An 18,491-nucleotide genomic window follows, 5' to 3' on the forward strand; every position below is an offset into this window, starting at 1 on the left:
AAAAAAAAAAAGTTTATTCAAAACCTCACTTATTTGAAGGGATTGACATACTAACGATACAGTTCATTTCTGTAAACCACTTTCCTATTTAGAAAACATGTAGGTGGCATCGTGTAGAGATTGAGAGCATGGACCTTGAACTGGTTTTAAATCCTGACTCCTCTTCCACACTGGGTATTCAGGAGAAAGCTCTCCCATCAGGATTAAGTCCATTCCTATCTTATAAGGGTCGAACAAGACCACCACAAAGCTCTCAGCCCAGTGATTCGGATCATTTTATATCCTTTCCTTTCTTGAGTTCAGGAGCCATAATTGCTTATTCTTCAAATAGTACTAGAATGTTCAAACCACTTTCTGGTTGAAATAATATGCTAAAATGAAACTTGGAGACTAAATTGAACCATCGACATATCTCAGTTTTTGGCAACATTTGCTTCCTATGCAAGTGAAATGCACATGACTTTGCAGGCTCTCGAGAACTGTGCCCAGGAGCAGGCGCGGCTCAGGGCCCAGGTCCGCCTGCTGGAGACCCAGGTCAAACAGCAACAGGTCAAGATTGAGCAGCTTTTGCATGAGAAGGAAGTCCAGTTCCTTGACCATGGAGAGGAGAATATCATCATTGATCTTGGAGCCAAGAGGCAGTATGCAGGTCAGAATTTATTTTTAAGTGTTGCAATCATTTATATCCCTGTACGCAATCATGGTGCTAATTATTTATTCACTTCAGGTTTTGCTAAAGAGCTTCTCCTATTGGGCGGTGCCTGTGGCTCAAAGGAGTAGGGCACCAGCCCCATATGCTGGAGGTGGCGGGTTCAAACCCAGCCCTGGCCAAAAACTGCAAAAGAAAAAAGAGCTTCTCCTATTAACAATTGCCATGAACCATTATGTCAGTTTCAAATGTCTTCTACCGTATTTTACTATTGTCTCTGTGTTACCTCTTCAGGGGACATTTACTATGACTGCTAAGTCGGAGAATTTCCATAGTGTAATAAGCAATCAGGATAATAGATTGTTTAACTATCAATGTGCAACTGGCAGATTAAGATTGTGACTGTTTACATTGGAGCTTTGTGTTTGTCTATCTTTCCTCGTCACGTTTATGCAGTTTTCCTTTCAGAAACCCTAATGTGCCACAGGGTGGCAAATAAAGTAATAGAATAAAAGAGCATAAAGGGACAAAGAACCAGAATTACTAAGGAAAATAAATGAGTAGTTTGATATGTATAGTTGATGGTTTGGTGGTTTTCCTTTTGATGAGGCCTGTGTATCTCCCCAGACACTAAATGATCTCAAACTGTCAGCTCATTACACACACCCCTGCAGGTATCATTATTCTCTACAGAAAACTGCCCATTTGAAAAAAACAAAACCAGGCGGCACTTGTGGCTCAAGGAGTAGGGTACCGGTCCCATATACCGGGGGTGGTGGGTTCAAGCCCAGCCCCAGCCAAAACTGAAAAAAAACCAAAACGTATTCATTTGACTTCCTTGGGAAGTAAAAGGCATCTTTTAGAGTAAAGGAAACAAACAATGATTGTCGTGAACAATGATAATGCACTTTGTTGATATGTTTATTTTAGCACTGCTATGACTCATTATAATTTCCATTTCAGAGTCTATCTTGGCCAATTAACTGATCACTTGGTAAGGTCAGATGATATTTAATGCACTCTTACCTTCCGATCAGAAGTGCCTGGGACATAATAGGTTCTTAGATTTGTGAATGGAAAAAAGTTATTACTTAAAGAGAGGAATAGCAAGATAAGCAAATAGAAATAGGGAAATATATCTCACTATGATCAAAAGACTGTAGAGAACAAAGTTGATGGAACAGAAACATCTTCATTTTGTATTTCTACATATACTCACAAGATTAGGGTCTGAGAGTTATGAGAACCTTAGAGCCTAAGCTTCAGTAAAACGCTCCCTTTCTCTCTCTCTCTCTCTTTTTTTTTTCTAGAGACAGAGTCTCACTTTATTGCCCTCGCTAGAGTGTTGTGGCGTCACAGCCCACAGCAACCTCCAGTCTCTTGTGCATATGTGATTCTCTTGCCTCAGCCTCCCCAGTAACTGGGACTACAGGCGCCTGCCACAATGCCCAGCTATTTTTTGTTGCAGTTTGGCTGGAGCCGGGTTTGAACCCATCACCCTGTGTATATGGGGCCAGTGCCCTACCCATTGAGCCACAGGTGCTGCTCCCTCTTTCTCTCTTACCAAGATCCTAACCTCTTTTTGCTTAGACTCCTTGTCTTGGACTACTAAGCCTCTGTCAATCAGCGTCTTTATCCTTTAACCTGATCCTTGGAGCCCACTTCCCTCCCCCATGCCCTTAGGGACCAGAAGGAGGCCAGACTCACTGGCCTGCAGTCATGGGGGTCAGTGTAAGAGTGGCCTTTGCTCCTGGAGTATAGGATACAGAGAAACCAGGGACCACTCAGGTAAAAACAGGGCTGTCACTCAAGGGATGCGCTTACAGATGTGTGGTTGCAAACGTAGGTGCAAAACTGATCGAGAACCAATGGATGCACTGAGGTGGCATTATTCTAAATTCCAAATCAAGCTCAAGAGTCAGGGTATCTGTGTAAACACAGTCTGAGCAGGTTATCAACACAGAGTCAAGGGTCAATAATGGCAGGAGACAGGCAAGCAGATGTTTGTTACCGGAACCCTGCAAACTGGTCATGGGAAGACTGAGCCTTAAGAGGTAAAAATCTAGTCTTTATGTTAAGAAGTCTAGGGAGAGATTCTGGGCAACAAGAGGTCACCAAATAATAAGGCAAGAAATCAGTTACTTGGCTCGGTGCCCATAGCACCAGCCACATACACCAAGGCTGGTGAGTTCAAACCCAGCCTGGGCCAGCTGAACAACGACGACAACTGCAACAAAAAATAGCCAGACTGGGCAGTGCCTGTGGCTCAGTGGGTCAGGTGCCAGCCCCTTGCACCAAGGGTGGTGGGTTCGAATCTGTTCCCAGCCAAACTGCCACAAAAAACAGCCGGGCATTGTGTTGGGCGTCTGTGGTCCCAACTACTCAGAGGCTGAGGCAAGAGAATCGCCTAAGCCCAGGAGGTGGAGGTTGCTGTGACCTGCGTGACACCACGGCACTCTACCAAGGGCAATAAAGTAAGATTCTATCTCTACCAAAAAAAAAAAAAAATACACAATGCAAATTCCATAAAAATGTAATATAGAATAATATGTATGCTATATAATATCGTTTAAAATTTATAAGAACTTGCTCATGTCAAAGTTTGTGTTGGTGTCTTTAAGTTTAAAAAAATTAAGTGTTCATATTTATGATCTGTAGAAGTAGAACTTTCTTTGTTCTTATTTACAAGTTACTATATTATTACTAAAATAATTGCTTTCTGGATTCTAATTTATCTCATGGTAGAAAACACCTAATTACACACAACCTAGTAATTTGTGCAAACAATGCATAAATCACATGATTTTGTACAGCATATAATTAAGTTGTAGCTTTTTTTAAGTGTTTGGGTGCTGTTGAATTATGAATTAAAGGATTACTGGGTCAAAGTCACATTAACTGGTAACAATCACAATAAATTGGCATCGCTACATCTGTTCAGTCGGCAAGACTGCTGGTTTCACTACGCCCCCCTCTGCAGCAGCCCTCAATCTTTATGTGGGTCTCTCAAGTATACATAGTGGTTAATGTATTGACTCTGAGGCCTGGTGTTCAAGTCCAGCTATCCATCTTGCTAGCTGTGGTCTCTGGGCAAATTACTTAACCTTTATTTACCTCACATGCATCCGCAAAATGGGAATGATAATAATATCTGTTTATTTGTTGTAAGGATTAAATGAGTTAATATATTTAACATAGCGGTTAGTGCAAAGGAAGTACTCAATGAATATTAGTTATTTAGGGTGGTGCCTGTGGCTCAAAGGAGTAGGGCGCTGGCCCCATATACTGGAGGTGGCAGGTTCAAACCTGGCCCTGGCCAAAAACTGCAAAAAACAAAAAAAGAATATTAGCTATTTGTGGATATTATTATATCTTCCCTCCCTTGTTTTCAGAGGAAAGAGTCTACTCGCTCCATCCTACAAAAATATGTGCTCTCCAAAGAGCCAATTTCCTTTAACCTCTCAGTTTTCTTCGTATGTTGCCTGGGGTAAGGATGGTGGTGGCGGAGGCCAGTTCTGGAATGTCCCAGCGTGCTCTTGGACTGGCAGCTGACCTCTGTTGCTGTCTGGTATTTTGGCTTTTTTGCATTTACAATGTGGGGTTCTTTGATACTCAGCTTTGAGCCTCAGCCACCATTCGGAGACATTTGGCAGGCTGTCATGTCACTCACTTTCTGAGTTTAAACATTCAGCCTCTGACAAGGCTTGCTTTCTGCATGATCAGAGAAACTACACACGTCTCCCAACTTAACACAATGTGTGTCAAAACAAAAGGCAGGAAGCCCTGGCCTCACTCTAATATTATGTAAGTATCCAAAAATCCTGTTGCTTTTTTTTTTTTTTTTTTAACTTCCATAAACACACAGCTCTTTAACCCTGCCTTTCCCCTACCTGTTCTCCAGGGGGTTGAGTGAGTCAAAACATTTTGAAAATCATAGTTTTTTTGTTTTTTTTTTGGCCAGGGCTGGATTTGAACCCACCACCTCCAGCATATGGGACCAGTACCCTACTCCTTTGAGCCACAGGCACTGCCCCAAAATCATAGTTTTAAATATCGAGTTTATATTCTAAACTCTACTTTGCTCCAACTTTCTGCTGTCACATTTGAAGTCACATTTCCCCCGGCAGGCTCCATAACTTGTTTGCTACAAGTTACTGGTGCGTCTTGTTTTTTTAATATTTATTTCTTTGTTGGGGTTTTTGTTCTTGTTGCTGTTTTTTTCAGTAGAAAAGCTTTTTCTAAATCTTAAGTCATGTTTTTCTTCTGGGGAGGAGGAAAGTTAAAAAAACAAAACAAACTCTCCGTCGGTGTAAAATAAAAACAAATAGAAAATGTTGGCTTCAAACCTCAGCATTCACTAAGTTTTAAATGTTAAATGTTATTGCTAATTATTTCCACATTTGCCTGGAAAATAGTCTGAACCCTGTGAGTCTTTAGTATGCAGCTCTTTGGTAGGAAATTAAATGTAAACAAAAAACTCCTTCCCTAATGGGGTTATATGAAAATCTTGCACAATATACTGAACTTCGAGAGGTAAGCTGAACGACAGTGAGCTAATTTTAGGTAATCATTTTCCCATTGTTTTTCTATTTAATTGCCAAAACAGGATCCCTTTTATAATTCAGCATGTCTAAGGAACACTTGTGTTTCTCAACTTCAAAAATAAATTTATGACTAAAGCCTAAATCATTACAAAGACAAACATCTCACCAAAGCAGTGGTAGGGGATTGGGCTCAACCTTGGGTGGGTTTTAGAAAGTGACTAAGCTTCTTTATTTTCTTTTCTCTTCTGATTTCTATGGCCTATTCAATCTGTTTAATGTACAGTATATTTATCTGTTACAAAACAAAAGGGAATTGTAGCCAATTTGGCATCAAAACAATGAAAATGAAGAAAGAGTTTAAAAATATGCTCAAAGAATGAAATTATCCAATCGGGCAGAGAAAGCTTTTCTTACAAAAGCAAGATAATAAAAAATGATAAGGGTAAAATGTGAAAGTTGGCAATGTTCCACGACAGTATTTTTATTCAAAATTTGTAGCTGGGTCTTCTTGAGACTTACCTCTTTATGGGGTCATTGCTTCAATCATCCTCAAACACAAATTCATAGGTACCTAGAGAGATCCATACTTGCTATATTCTCTAAGTCTGTACAGATCAGCCTAGGAAGAGCCGATGGGTATTAATTTATCTCACACTCCAGTGGCTTAAGAAAGTGATACTACTTTTTGGTGGCAAATCGGTAACTGTGCTTGCTTCAATGTTCAAAGAAATACCACAGTTAAGAAATATTAAGGGAGGGTGGTACCTGTGGCTCGAGGAGCAGGGTGCCAGCCCCATATACCGGAGGTGGCGGGTTCAAACCCAGCCCCGGCCAAAAAACCTGCAAAATAATGATAATAATAATAAAAATGAACTGTTAAAAAAATATTAAGGGATACTGAGGTGTTCAACCTGCAGCCCCATGGGCCACATGCTGATCTGTGAGGACTTTCTTTGATTATCTAACCGGCTTTCCTTTATGTGTGTTTATTTATTTATTGTTTGTATGTTTGTTTGAGACAGAGTCTCAAGCTGTCACCCTGGGTAGAGTGCAGTGGCATCACAGCTCACAGCAACCTCCAACTCCTGGGCTTAGGCGATTCTCTTGCCTCAGCCTCCCAAGTAGCTGGGACTACAGGCCCCTGCCACAATGCCCGACTATTTTTTGGTTGCAGCCATCATTGTTGTTTGGCAGGTTCAGGCTGGATTCAAGCCTGCCAGCTCAGGTGTATGTGGCTGGCGCCTTAGCCACTTGAGCCACAGGCGCCAAGCCAGTGTTTATTTACTTATTAATTAATCAGCTTTCCTTAATGTTTGTGTGTTTATTTATTTATTTATTTATTTGAGACAGAGTCTCACTATGTCACCCTGGGTAGAGTGCCATGGCATCACAGCTTACAGCTACCTCAAACTCCTAGGCTCAAGCAATTCTCTTGCCTCAGCCTCCCAAGTAGCAGGGACTACAGGCACCTGCCACAACACCTGGCCCGGGCGGCGCTCGAACCTGCCAGTGTCAGCGTATGTGGTTGGCGCCAAAACCACTATGCTATGGGGGCAGAGCCTGTGTTTGTGTATTTCATGTGTGGCCCAGGGCAACTCTTATTCTTCCAATGAGCAGCAGAGAAAAAAAAAAAAGTTGACCACCTCTGGAAACAGAATTGTAGAAGCTTGCAGTTTGTAGCAAAAACATCCCAAGATTGTGTGGACTGTTAGAAATTTTAGTGAGTTTGTAAAAATTCTGGTGAGACTGGGTGGTTATAAGAATCTGACAAGATTATTATTTGGGGTTCATTTCCAGATGTTCAAAATGACTTACTAAGCTGTAAGTTAAAATAACCTGTACAGGGCAGTGCCTGTAGCTCAAGGAGTAGAGCGCTGGCCCCGTATACTGGGGGTGGCGGATTCAAGCCCGGCCCTGGCCAAAATAATAATAATAGTAGTAATAACCTGTATAAAATTATTTATATTTCAACTTTCTTTTTTTTTTGAGACAAAGTCTTACTAGGTCCCCCTTGGTAGAGTACCATGATGTCACAGCTCATAGCAACCTCAAACTATCGGGCTTAAGTGATTCTCTTGCCTCAGCCTCCCAAGTAGCTGGAACTATAGGTGCCTGGGTTTTTTTTTGTTGGAGTTGTCATTGTTATTTGGCAGGCCCAGGCCAGGTCCGAACCCACCGTGTATGAGGCTGGTGCCCTAGCTGCTGAGCTACAGGTGCCTAGCCTGTATTTCAACTTTCATATTAGGTTTATAGGAGAGAGAAATTGTCCTATTTTTCTGATAAAACTATAATATCTGCTTAACTATCCTATAATTAACTGAACACATGTACTTTGTTTTTTAAAGCTGTTCTCCACAACAATCAGAAATGAGAAACTCCTTTTTTTCTGTGTTCCTATCAAGGAGTCGAATAACAGATACTGGGGAAGGAAATAAGATTTCCTAATGTTCACTGGAAGATGTACAAGATATATTTTTAATTTTTATTTTTTTGCAGTTTTTGGCTGGGGCTGGGTTTGAACCCACCACCTCTGGCATATGGGGCTGGTGCCCTACTCCTTTGAGCTACAGGCACCGCCAAAGATGCAGTTTTAAAAAGCCAATTATCTGCATGACATGTTGATCTGTCTCTGTTAGTGCTGAGTCATCTCATTCAGAGGCTCCCTCGAGCAATAAAGACCCATAATCCATGTTACATTGCGTTGTTTTATAAACAGATTGTTCAGAGATTTTCAATGATGGACATAAACAGAGTGGATTTTACAAGATCAAGCCTCTCCGGAGCCCAGCAGAATTCCCTGTTTATTGTGACATGTCTGATGGAGGTGGATGGACTGTAATTCAGAGACGATCTGATGGCAGCGAGAACTTTAACAGGTGTGTGAATCGTGACACGAGAATTTATTTAGAGTAGCAAATATGACATTTATAAATTATGATCATTTCTTGCAGTCTAGTAGTTAGAATTTCACTCTTTCTAAGAATATTGAAAGTAAATTAACTGCTCAAGAAGATATTGGCAACTAGGGTAGCCATGGGTGATGCTCATTTTGAGTACGACAGATACGCTTTGCTGGCTCGGCGCCTGTGGCTCAAGCGGCTAAGGCGCCAGCCACATACACCTAAGGTGGCGGGTTTGAATCCCCAGCTTGGGCCCGCCAAACAACAATGATGGCTGCAACCAAAAAAATGGCCAGGCGTTGTGGCGGGCGCCTGTAGTCCCAGCTACTTGGGAGGCTGAGGCAGGAGACTTGCTTGAGCCCAGGAGTTGGAAGTTGCTGTGAGCTGTGATGCCACGGCACTCTACCCAGGGGGACAGCTTGAGTCTCCGTTTCAAAAAAAAAAAAAAAAAAAAAAGATACGCTTTGCTAAAATCAGCTTGCACGTCATGTTTTTTAGAGGCTGGAATGACTATGAAAATGGCTTTGGAAATTTTGTTCAGAAAAATGGCGAATATTGGCTGGGTAATAAAAATCTTTACTTACTGACCACACAAGGTAAGGTTTGCCTGATGTCAAATCTATTTCAAATATGATAAAAAAAAAAGCAACTGAAATAAAAATGTTTCTACTAAATTATAGGCAATGGAACTAATTCAGTAACTGCTATCATTCGCAGGCAGCAAAGATCCCCTCTGTAAAATGTGGCTACTTAAATCAGATGTAGAAAAGAAACTAGAGGAGGCTTGCGAGGAAGTTGTTTTCTCATATTTATTTTCTATTTCTAGGAAATGTAATGTCATAATCATTTTGTCTTAATGCTTTGAGTGCCTGAAGATTATATACACTGTTACAGCTATTGATTGCCACAAAAGTGTTGTGTAACAAGACCTTTAAAATGTTCAACCATTTTTTTATTTCCCACAAATGTGAAAGTTGGCTGGGTGATTTGGTGATCGGGGCTGGGCTTGCTCATGGGTCTGTAATCAACGTCATGGTTGACCTTACTGCTCTAGGTTGGCCTCCCATGAAGGACTCAACTCTGTCTTCCAGCTAGCTAGCCTGGACTTGCAGCAAAGGCAAGATTCCAGAAAAGAGATTAGATGCACACAAGTCTCTTGCAACGGAGGCTCAAAACTGGCACACAGTTGCTTCTATTGGTGAAGGCAAGTCCAGGACCAACTCAGGTTCAAGGGCAAAGGAAATAGACAATAGGAGGCGATACATATTGCAAAGGGAAGAAGTGAAGAATTGGGGACTGGAGACTGTTTTTGCAATCATATACTAAATGTTCTCATTTCCACACACACACAGGCATTTTATTTTTCAAAATGTTTTCCAACATACCATAAATACGGAAGAAATTTTAACTTAGCCCCTCAATTCTACATTAACTTTTTACTCTGGTCCTTTTATCCTCTGTCTGTCTGCTCATTACTCCATCCATCCATCAATCCATCTTTTTTTTACATATATTTCAAAGCCAATTGCATACATGTGTACAATTCTATGTAATTTTACATTCCTATTTTTAAGGACTAGAAATTCAATATTTCTCTAAATATTGAATATTTGTATTGAATTAAAATACTGAAGTTCAATATTTCTCTAAAATATCATTACTTTGATAACCACTTTTCCAGACTTCTATTTCCCACATTCCTTCCCTCGCAATCACCAATTTCCTTTCTCAGTTTTAGTTTGAGACTGTGGTCAGTCCCCATCAGGTCTGATCCTGAATGTTTCATAAAAGGCAATTGCATTGCCCAGAAAAGCACACTAAATTACGCTGGCAACGCATTCAATGTGAGAGCAAGAGTTTATTGTATCCTCTTTTATGTTTACATGGATGGAGGGGGAACATATTCTTCTTAGTAAAGTATCTCAAGAATGGAAGAAAAAGTGTCCAATGTAGTAGTACTCAGTGCTACTGTGAAACCGATATATAATCAACCACACTTTCATATGTATGATAAAACACAACTATAGCCCAGGATGAAGGAGGAGGGGAGGGGAGGGGGGAAGTGGGTGGAGGGAAGGTAATCAGTGGAACCTCATCTATGGTGCATATTGCAAAGGTACATGTCAAATCTATTAAGAGTAGAGTAGAAATGTCTTAACACAACAATTAAGTACATGAGGTGAAGGCTATGTTAACCAGTTTGATGTAAGCATTCCAAATTGTGTATAAAATCAGCACATTGTACCCCATAAATGCACTAATGAAAAAAATTGTTAAGAAAAAAATAAACAATGCTATCCCCCCTCCCAAAAGAAAGAGTTCATTTTTTCCATCCAAGTTCAGGAAAGCTATTAGTGTTTCTTTTTTTTTTAAAGACAGAGTCTCGACTTTGTGGCCCTCAGTAGAGTGCTGTGGCATCACAGCTCACAGCAACCTCCAGCTCTTCTCTTGCCTCAGCCTCCTGAGTAGCTGGGACTACAGGCACCTGCCACAATGCCCAGCTAGTTTTTTGGTTGCAGTTTGGCCAGAACTGAGTTTGAACCCGCCACCCTCAGTATATAGGGCTGGTGCCCTACCCCCTGAGCCACAGGTGCCGCCCCGCTATTAGTGTTTCTATATATTTCTAGTCAGTAGGATTATAATTATGAGAAACTAGAATAATAGCTAGAGAGGATACATAATTCTAAAAGCCTAACACTATCTTTCTTGTGATCAGTGCTCTATAAATTTCTATAAGGTTTCCTTTTCTTCAACTTATTTATCTTCCTAACTTTAAGTGTTTTATGCCAGATATGTAACATTTCTCATGACAGCTTTTGTTTCTTTTGCACACTGAATATTTACTAACTATAAAAGCAATAACCCTGGGCTCCTTCTAAATATACCAAATCCAAACTTACTGGGTTTCAAGACATTTGAAATGGACTTTGCCAACTACCCTGTCTCCCCTTCAAGTTTTGTTATGGAATTCAGGCTGGCTACCCTCATGATAGCAAAAATATATTTATCAGTTCCCGAACTCACAACTATGTCTGACAAGCAAAAGGCAGAACCTTTGTCTCTGCATCCTTTGATTATGACAGCGCTTAAGGCTAACACATTGCCTCTGAAAATAGTTTGATCCCCGTTACATAAGTTTTGAGTGATCAATAAGTAAGCAAAATTGCAGTTACAGACCATGTCTAAATTAATTTTATTACAAACACTTCCAGGGAAGAACTCTCCTGTAACGCAATTTATTTTTAGGACAGTTGGCTTAGCCTGGGTTACTGCTCCTATTCACCTCATGGTCTGACCTGTACTCATGTGACCCGTACTGCCTTTAGGGAGCTCCATGGGCTGAGGCGTCCATGATGCCAAAGCAACAAGCCCAACAGGAACCGGACCCCCTTCTAAGCTTGCTCCATAAAGGAGGAATCCAGAATGCCCTGCCTAAACAGCCTGCATTTGTTTCTAAGACCCCTGCAGATCTCTTTCTTGTCTGTCCTCTTGTGCTACTGGCGTGCCTACCCCTAAGCCAGCAGGGAGGCTAATGAAGAACTTTTATTTTTTATTTATTTATGTTTTTGACACAGAGTCTCACTATGTCGCCCTGGGTAGAGTGCTGTCGCATCACAGCTCACAGCAACCTCAAACTCTTGGGTTCATGTGATTCTCTTGCCTCAGCCTCCCGAGTAGCTGGGACTACAGGTACCCATCACAACGCCCAACTATTCTTAGAGACAAGGTCTTGCTCTGGCTCAGGCTGGTCTCGAACCTGTGAGCTCAGGCAATCCACCCACTGAGGCCTTCCAGAATGCTATGATTACAGGCATGAGCCACATACACCAGAGCTGGCGGGTTCAAATCCAGCCTGGACCTGCCAAACGACAATGACAACTACACCCAAAAAATAGCCAGGTGTTGTGGTGGATACCTGTAGTCTCAGCTACTTGGGAGTCTGAGCCAAAAGAATCGCTTAAGTGCAGGAGCTGGAGGTTGCTGTGAGCTGTGATGCCACAGCACTGTACCCAGGGCAACAACTTGATGCTCTGTCTCTAAATAAATAAATAAAGAGTTTGCAATCTGATCTTTTATACTACCAAGTAAATAGCTAGGCTCTGCACCTGTGGCTCAAGCGGCTAAGGCACCAGCCACATACACCTGAGCTGGAGGGTTCAAATCCATCCCAGGCCTGCCAAACAACAACAATGAGTGTAACCAAAAAATAGCCAGGCGTTGTGGTGGGTGCCTGTAGTCCCAGCTACTTGGGAGGCAGAGGCAGGAGAATCACTTGAGCCCAGGAGTTGGAGGTTGCTGTGAGCTGTGATGCCATGACACTCTACCCAGGTGGACAGCTTGAGGCTCTGTCTCAAAAAAAAAAAAAAAATAGCTAAGTTCTTGCATAGGCAGCCAATGGAACTACATTACAACAACCTTGGAGCTTGACTACTAGAGGTCATTAGAGTCATTAAGAGTAATTATTTATTTTAAGATCAACATTTTTATGGAAATTATGAAAAAGAAGATAAACTATTAAACTCCTTAAAATGTCTACCCTTCTGTTGTTAGATTTCTTAATCTAAGAACTTATTTTTTTCTATTGCTCTTTATCGAGTTCCCTGTTCTTCCTGCAATGGACTTAGTAGAAATGTTTTACCTTGAATAGTGTGTCCCTCAGTTTTTTTTTTCAAGCAAATTGCACAATAAAATATTCATGTTATAAATACAATGGCAGCACCTTTAATTCTTTGAAAACTGATTCTTGGCAGAAGGAAATGGAAAGAGAGGCTCGGCGCCTGTGGCTCAAGTGGCTAAGGCGCCAGCCACATACACCTAAGGTGGCAGGTTCGAATCCAGTCTGGGCCTGCCAAACAACAAGGATGGCTACAACCAAAAAATAGCCAGGCATGTGGCAGGCACCTGTGGTCCCAGTTACTTGGGAGGTGGAGGCAGGAGAATTGCTTGAGCCCAGGACTTGGAGGTTGCTGTGAGCTGTGATATCACAGCACTCTACCCAGGGGGACAGCTTGAGGCTCTGTCTCAAAAAAAAAAAAGGAAATGGAAAGAGTAAAATAGAGCTGTAAGTTATTTCCAAGCATCAGCGGTTAATGTCATGTCACACATTTTAAAACTTAACAATTTCTTGTTGCTTTTCCCCCCTAGATGACTACACTTTAAAAATCGACCTTGCAGATTTTGAAAAAAATAGCCGTTATGCACAATATAAAAATTTCAAAGTGGGAGATGAAAAGGTATGAAATTTCACAAGTGCCCTTACAAAATGCACGGTAGGTGTGGTCCCACCAATTACTCTCCCTCCACCCGCCCTCGTCCCTCCCTCTCCTCCCTCTCCCCTTTCCCCTTCTGCTTGGGCTATACAATAACTAAGAAAATGCCGTGAAGGCTATGTTGACCAGTTTGATGAAAGCATTTCAAATTGCATGTAAAACCAGCACCTTATACCCCATGATCACATTAATGTACACAGCTATGATTTAATTTAAAAAATGTATATCCTCTAACTGTGGGGAATAGAGTTCTATATATTTCATTCAGATCATGGTTCTTTAATCATTAATATTGCTTGTGATTGTTCAAATCCACAGCATTGCTGATTTTTTTTGTTTGCTTGACTTATAAGTGGTATCAAAAATGTACTGAAATTTTCCATTATGTTGGGAAAATGCTGTATTTGATCAATAATAGCTTCTGTATTTGAGGCTATTGTTTTAATTATATACATGTTTGGAATGTTCCTAGTGAACTGAATCTTGCATCATTACGACCATTTTTCCATTATTTTGCTTCCAGACTTTCTGTATCTTTGTCTTTAGGTATGTGTCTTGTAAACAGCGTATATGTGGATTTTCGAAGTGAATTTTGACATCTGCCAATATCTAAAGCACAGACAATGACGTTACTTCACTGAATTTTTATAATAGCCGTTCTTTGGTACAGGCTGTGTCTGTGGGGATCAACCATTTGGTTCCATTTTTCGATTATAAAAATTATTCTAACCTAGGTCAGAAAAATATTAGGCAGATTTTTAAAACAAATCTTTATTAAAGATTGATAATGTGCTCTGCATTTAAAAAAAAAAGGAAAGGTATGAAAATTCTCAAATAAGTAAAACCACAAATTAATGCTTAAAATATGCAATAGAGCCCTGAAGTCAGTGGAAATCAAAATATACCATGCCAAATACCTATTGTTTTTTAAATGAAATAAACATGTTTTTTCCATAGTGACTACTGATACTGGAACTTGCCTCTTTTCTGTTAGAATTTCTATGAGTTGAATATCGGGGAATATTCTGGAACAGCCGGAGACTCTCTGGCAGGGAAGTTTCATCCTGAGGTGCAGTGGTGGGCGAGTCACCAAAGAATGAAGTTCAGCACATGGGACAGAGACCATGACAATTATGAGGGGAACTGTGCAGAGGAAGATCGGTCCGGCTGGTGGTTTAACAGGTTTGCCACTTTATAAATACAGTTGCAGTGGCCTAGACGAGATCTCACTAATGAGCATTAATTATATGATGTAATTCTGATCTTTATTTATAATGCTAGCATTGCATAATCATCCTTGTTAGACTTCTTCAACACTGAAGCATTTTTTGAGGATTTGTTCATTGTGTACATTAGTGGATTTTAAAAGCCTTGTCATAAAAGTAAATCAAATTGGGCGGCACCTGTGGCTCAGGGTGGCAGGTTCCAACCCAGCCCCGGCCAAACTGCAACAAAAAAATAGCCAGGCATTGTGGCAGGCACGTGTAGTCCCAGCTACTCTGGAGGCTGAGACAAGAGAATCGCCTAAGCCCAGGAGTTGGAGTTTGCTGTGAGCTGTGACATCACAGCACTCTACAGAGGGCAATAAAGTAAGACTCTGTCTCTAAAAATAAAATGAAATAAAATAAAAATAAAAGTAAATCAAATTATTGCCTTTACAAACATTCTTTCCTTGTTTTTTTCTTTTGAGACAGAGTCTCACCATGTCACCCTTGGTAAAGTGCTATGGCATCACAGCTCGCAGCAACCTCCAACTCTTGGGCTCAAGTGATTCTCTTGCCTTAGACTCCCAAGTACCTGGTACTACAGGTGCCCACCACAACACCTGGCTATTTGTCGTTGGTGTTGTTGCAGTTGTCATTGTTGTTTAGCTGACTGTGGCCAGATTTGAACCTGCCAGTCGCAGTGTATGTGACTAGCACCGTAACTGCTGTGATGGGGGTGCCGCACCCATTTCCTTGTTTTCAGACTGAAGTATGGGGGAGTAGAAATAGAAGGCTGCAAATTGAGTCAAAGAAATAGCATATATAGATAGGAAAAATATTTGTGGCAGCCTAATAATCAATTAGTTCCTTCACCTCCTGTGTAACAGCCACAAAATAGCCATTGTTCCTGCTGTATTTTATCTCTTTAGTACTATTTTGCATTCACCGGCTTTTTATTAAATAATTCACCAAATCCAAGCCTCTCCCAATGCAGAAACTTCCTTCACAATATTCCTAAAGGCTAATTCTACACTCGGACAGAATAATGTTACTTTATCAGCCAATTCACTCATTTCTGATTGTACAAAGGCTTTTCTTTGGGGGACCTGAAGCCTGACTCCCCAGGCTTCTTCCTCAGTAGTAGTAGAGAAATTACCATTCCTTGCTGGTGTAATTCTCCAAGCCCTGGATGAGAAGGTATTTACAGTATTCCTCAGTATCGTATCTTCTCTAGGCCAAATATTCCTGATCCCTCTCACTATTCTTTACCTTAGCTGGTTTCCAGACAGCTCCACTTGTAATCCCACATTTAAGAAAGGCATGGACACTTCGTACAGAGAGTCTTCCTTAAAAATGCCCCAGTGGGGCGGCTCCTGTGGTTCAGTGAGTAGGGCACTGGCCTCATATATGGAGGGTGATGAGTTCACCCCCAGCCCCAGCCAAACTGCAATAAAAAATAGCCGGGCATTGTGGCAGGCACCTGTGGTCCCAGCTACTCAGGAGGCTAAGCTAAGAGAATCACCTAAGCCCAGGAGTTGGAGGTTACTATATGCTGTGATGCCATAGCACTGTACCGAGGGCGATAAAGTGAGACTCTGTCTCTAAAAAAACAAAAACAAAAACAAACAAAAAAAATGCCCCAGTGGTCCTGCTATGTCTGCAAAGCAGATAGCTTTGGTTAGATCATGTATGAGCTTTTTTCCTCTTTAGAAGACAGGGGCTGCCTCAAGAGATCTGGACATTAGCTGGGTGCCCATAGCTCAATGGTTAGAGAGCCTGCCCCCAGCACTGAGGGTGATGGGTTCGAACCTGGCCAGGCACTCTATCTAGGGTGACAAAGTGAGACTGTGTCTCAAAAACAAAACAAAACAAAACACTAAACTGATAAGCGATCCAAGCTAGCCACCTTATGGATAAATTATATGCTTTTCTGATTCAGTAATCTGGTTTCTTTGAATAGATGTCAAAACTATTTCTTGTGAATATTCTCCTTCTATCTTAAATCTTTTCATTAAGTTTATCAATAAAGAAGTCTACATACAACACAGAAAATTATCATATACGTGCCAAGGACAAAATTTACAAATCCCAAAGGCGGAAAAGGATCATTTTTAAAATGATATACTCTAACCAGCTTATCTAGATTGGTGTAACATATGTGAAACATTAACTCACAACCCAGACAAGTGATTATTTGGTTGATGGCTGGGAAAACTTTGAATGGTAGTTCAGGTTTCATTTGCTTGCCTTTGAGATTAAAATAATTGATATCCTAGCAATTTAACAAAGGGCATGGAGGAAGTTTGAATTATGAAAGCCAAGTCTCGGCAGCAGATTGGTGAACATGTAAGTGCAAATTATCCAGGGTAGCCGGCAGGAGAGCACCTCGTACACACCTTGCTTTGTTAACACACACTTTAGTCTGGCTAAGTACAAGGTCAACACTGTTCTGAATCAGGAGATTGCAAGCCTGGAGGTTAAGGGACGTGTTTTTATTTATTTATTTATTTTTTGAGATAGAGTCTCACTATGTCGCCCTCGGTAGAGTGCTGTGGCGCCATGGCTCACAGCAACCTCAAAAGCAATTCTCTTGCCTCAGCCTCCCAAGTAGCTGGGACTACAGGCTCCCGACACAACACCCAGCTATTTTTTGTTGCAGTCGTCATTGTTTAGCTGGCCCAGGCTGAGTTCGAACCTGGCACCCTTGGCCTATGTGCCTAGCGCCATAACCACTGTACTATGGGCGCCAAGCCTACAAGGAGGACGTGTTTTTGTTTGCTTGTTTTTACCTTTTTGTTTAAAGGCCTTTAAGAACTGAAATGCTTATTTTATATCATTTCGCAAGTGGCCTGGGATGTATCCTCAGATTTGTTATGGCCCCAAAACTCACCAGTTTAAAATAGCCAGAAATTTCTCCGCTTTTGAAAACTAATAAAAATTTACTCGTCTCCAGAATAGCAGCATTCATAGTTTAAAAATTTGTATTATTTGTTAGCAAAAATAAGAGGGTTTCTGACTGGTATTTCCCTAGGCTGACTGCTGTTTTCTTTCTTTCTTTCTTTCTTTCTTTTTTTTCTCCCACTAGATGTCACTCTGCCAACCTGAATGGTTTATACTACAGTGGCCCCTACACGGCCGAAACGGACAATGGGATTGTCTGGTACACTTGGCATGGGTGGTGGTATTCATTGAAATTCGTGGTTATGAAAATTAGACCAAATGATTTTATTCCAAATATTGTTTAATCGTCCCTTTTGGGGCTTTAGTGCTGCAATTCATCTTGGTTTAAAATGATTTGAAAAGAGCAAATCTGAACAGACCCAATTGCCAGAATGATGGCAAGTGTTTCATGTACCACTTTTCATTCTGCTTACTTGCCTGTATTAGTTAATGGACTTAGCACAGCAGATATGCAATATTTGCCAAATAAAGGTAGATTATGTTAATATTCATTGAATTCCTATATGCAAATGGCTATAAGACTTTATGCTGGACAAAAAATAAAAAGCATAGAATATATATGTCATGACTGGGTGGTGCCTGTGGCTCAGTGGGTAGGGCACAGGCCCCATATACTGAGGCTGGCGGGTTCAAACCCAGCCCCACCCAAATTGCAACAACAACAACAAAAATAGCCGGGCATTGTGGCGGGGGCCTGTAGTCCCAGGTACTCGGGAAGCTGAGGCAGGAGAATCACCTAAGCCCAGGAGTTGGAGGCTGCTGTGAGCTGTGATGCCACAGCACTCTACTGAGGGCGATAAAGTGAGCCTCTGTCTCTGCAAGGACAAATGCATAATAAATTAAGTCTGAATGCAAATGACAAAATACACACCAAAATCCAGCAAATAATGGATTGCCAAATCAACTCCACAGACAATAAATATTCTGAGCCAGGGTGAACTTAGTTCTTAGAGCCGAAACTC

At 41.2% G+C, this 18,491-nt stretch overlaps 1 protein-coding gene across 3 annotated transcripts in view; it reads left to right on the top strand.

The window, feature by feature from the left end:
• Positions 1-18,020, top strand: part of FGL1 (fibrinogen like 1) — a 26,719-nt gene extending 8,699 nt beyond the window's left edge. For all 3 annotated transcript variants that reach the window (XM_003797643.3, XM_023517787.1, XM_023517786.1), the window contains exons 3-8: positions 469-649; positions 7,910-8,069; positions 8,592-8,689; positions 13,239-13,327; positions 14,358-14,545; positions 17,654-18,020. In XM_003797643.3, the coding sequence (XP_003797691.2) occupies positions 469-649; positions 7,910-8,069; positions 8,592-8,689; positions 13,239-13,327; positions 14,358-14,545; positions 17,654-17,813 (876 nt within the window). In that variant the 3' untranslated portion in view covers positions 17,814-18,020. The remainder of the gene's footprint in view (positions 1-468; positions 650-7,909; positions 8,070-8,591; positions 8,690-13,238; positions 13,328-14,357; positions 14,546-17,653) is intronic.
• The last annotated feature ends 471 nt before the right edge of the window (positions 18,021-18,491 follow it).

This window comes from Otolemur garnettii, unplaced genomic scaffold (genome assembly GCF_000181295.1).
Source record: "Otolemur garnettii isolate 467f Iridium unplaced genomic scaffold, OtoGar3 scaffold00121, whole genome shotgun sequence".
Lineage (NCBI taxonomy): Eukaryota > Metazoa > Chordata > Mammalia > Primates > Galagidae > Otolemur > Otolemur garnettii.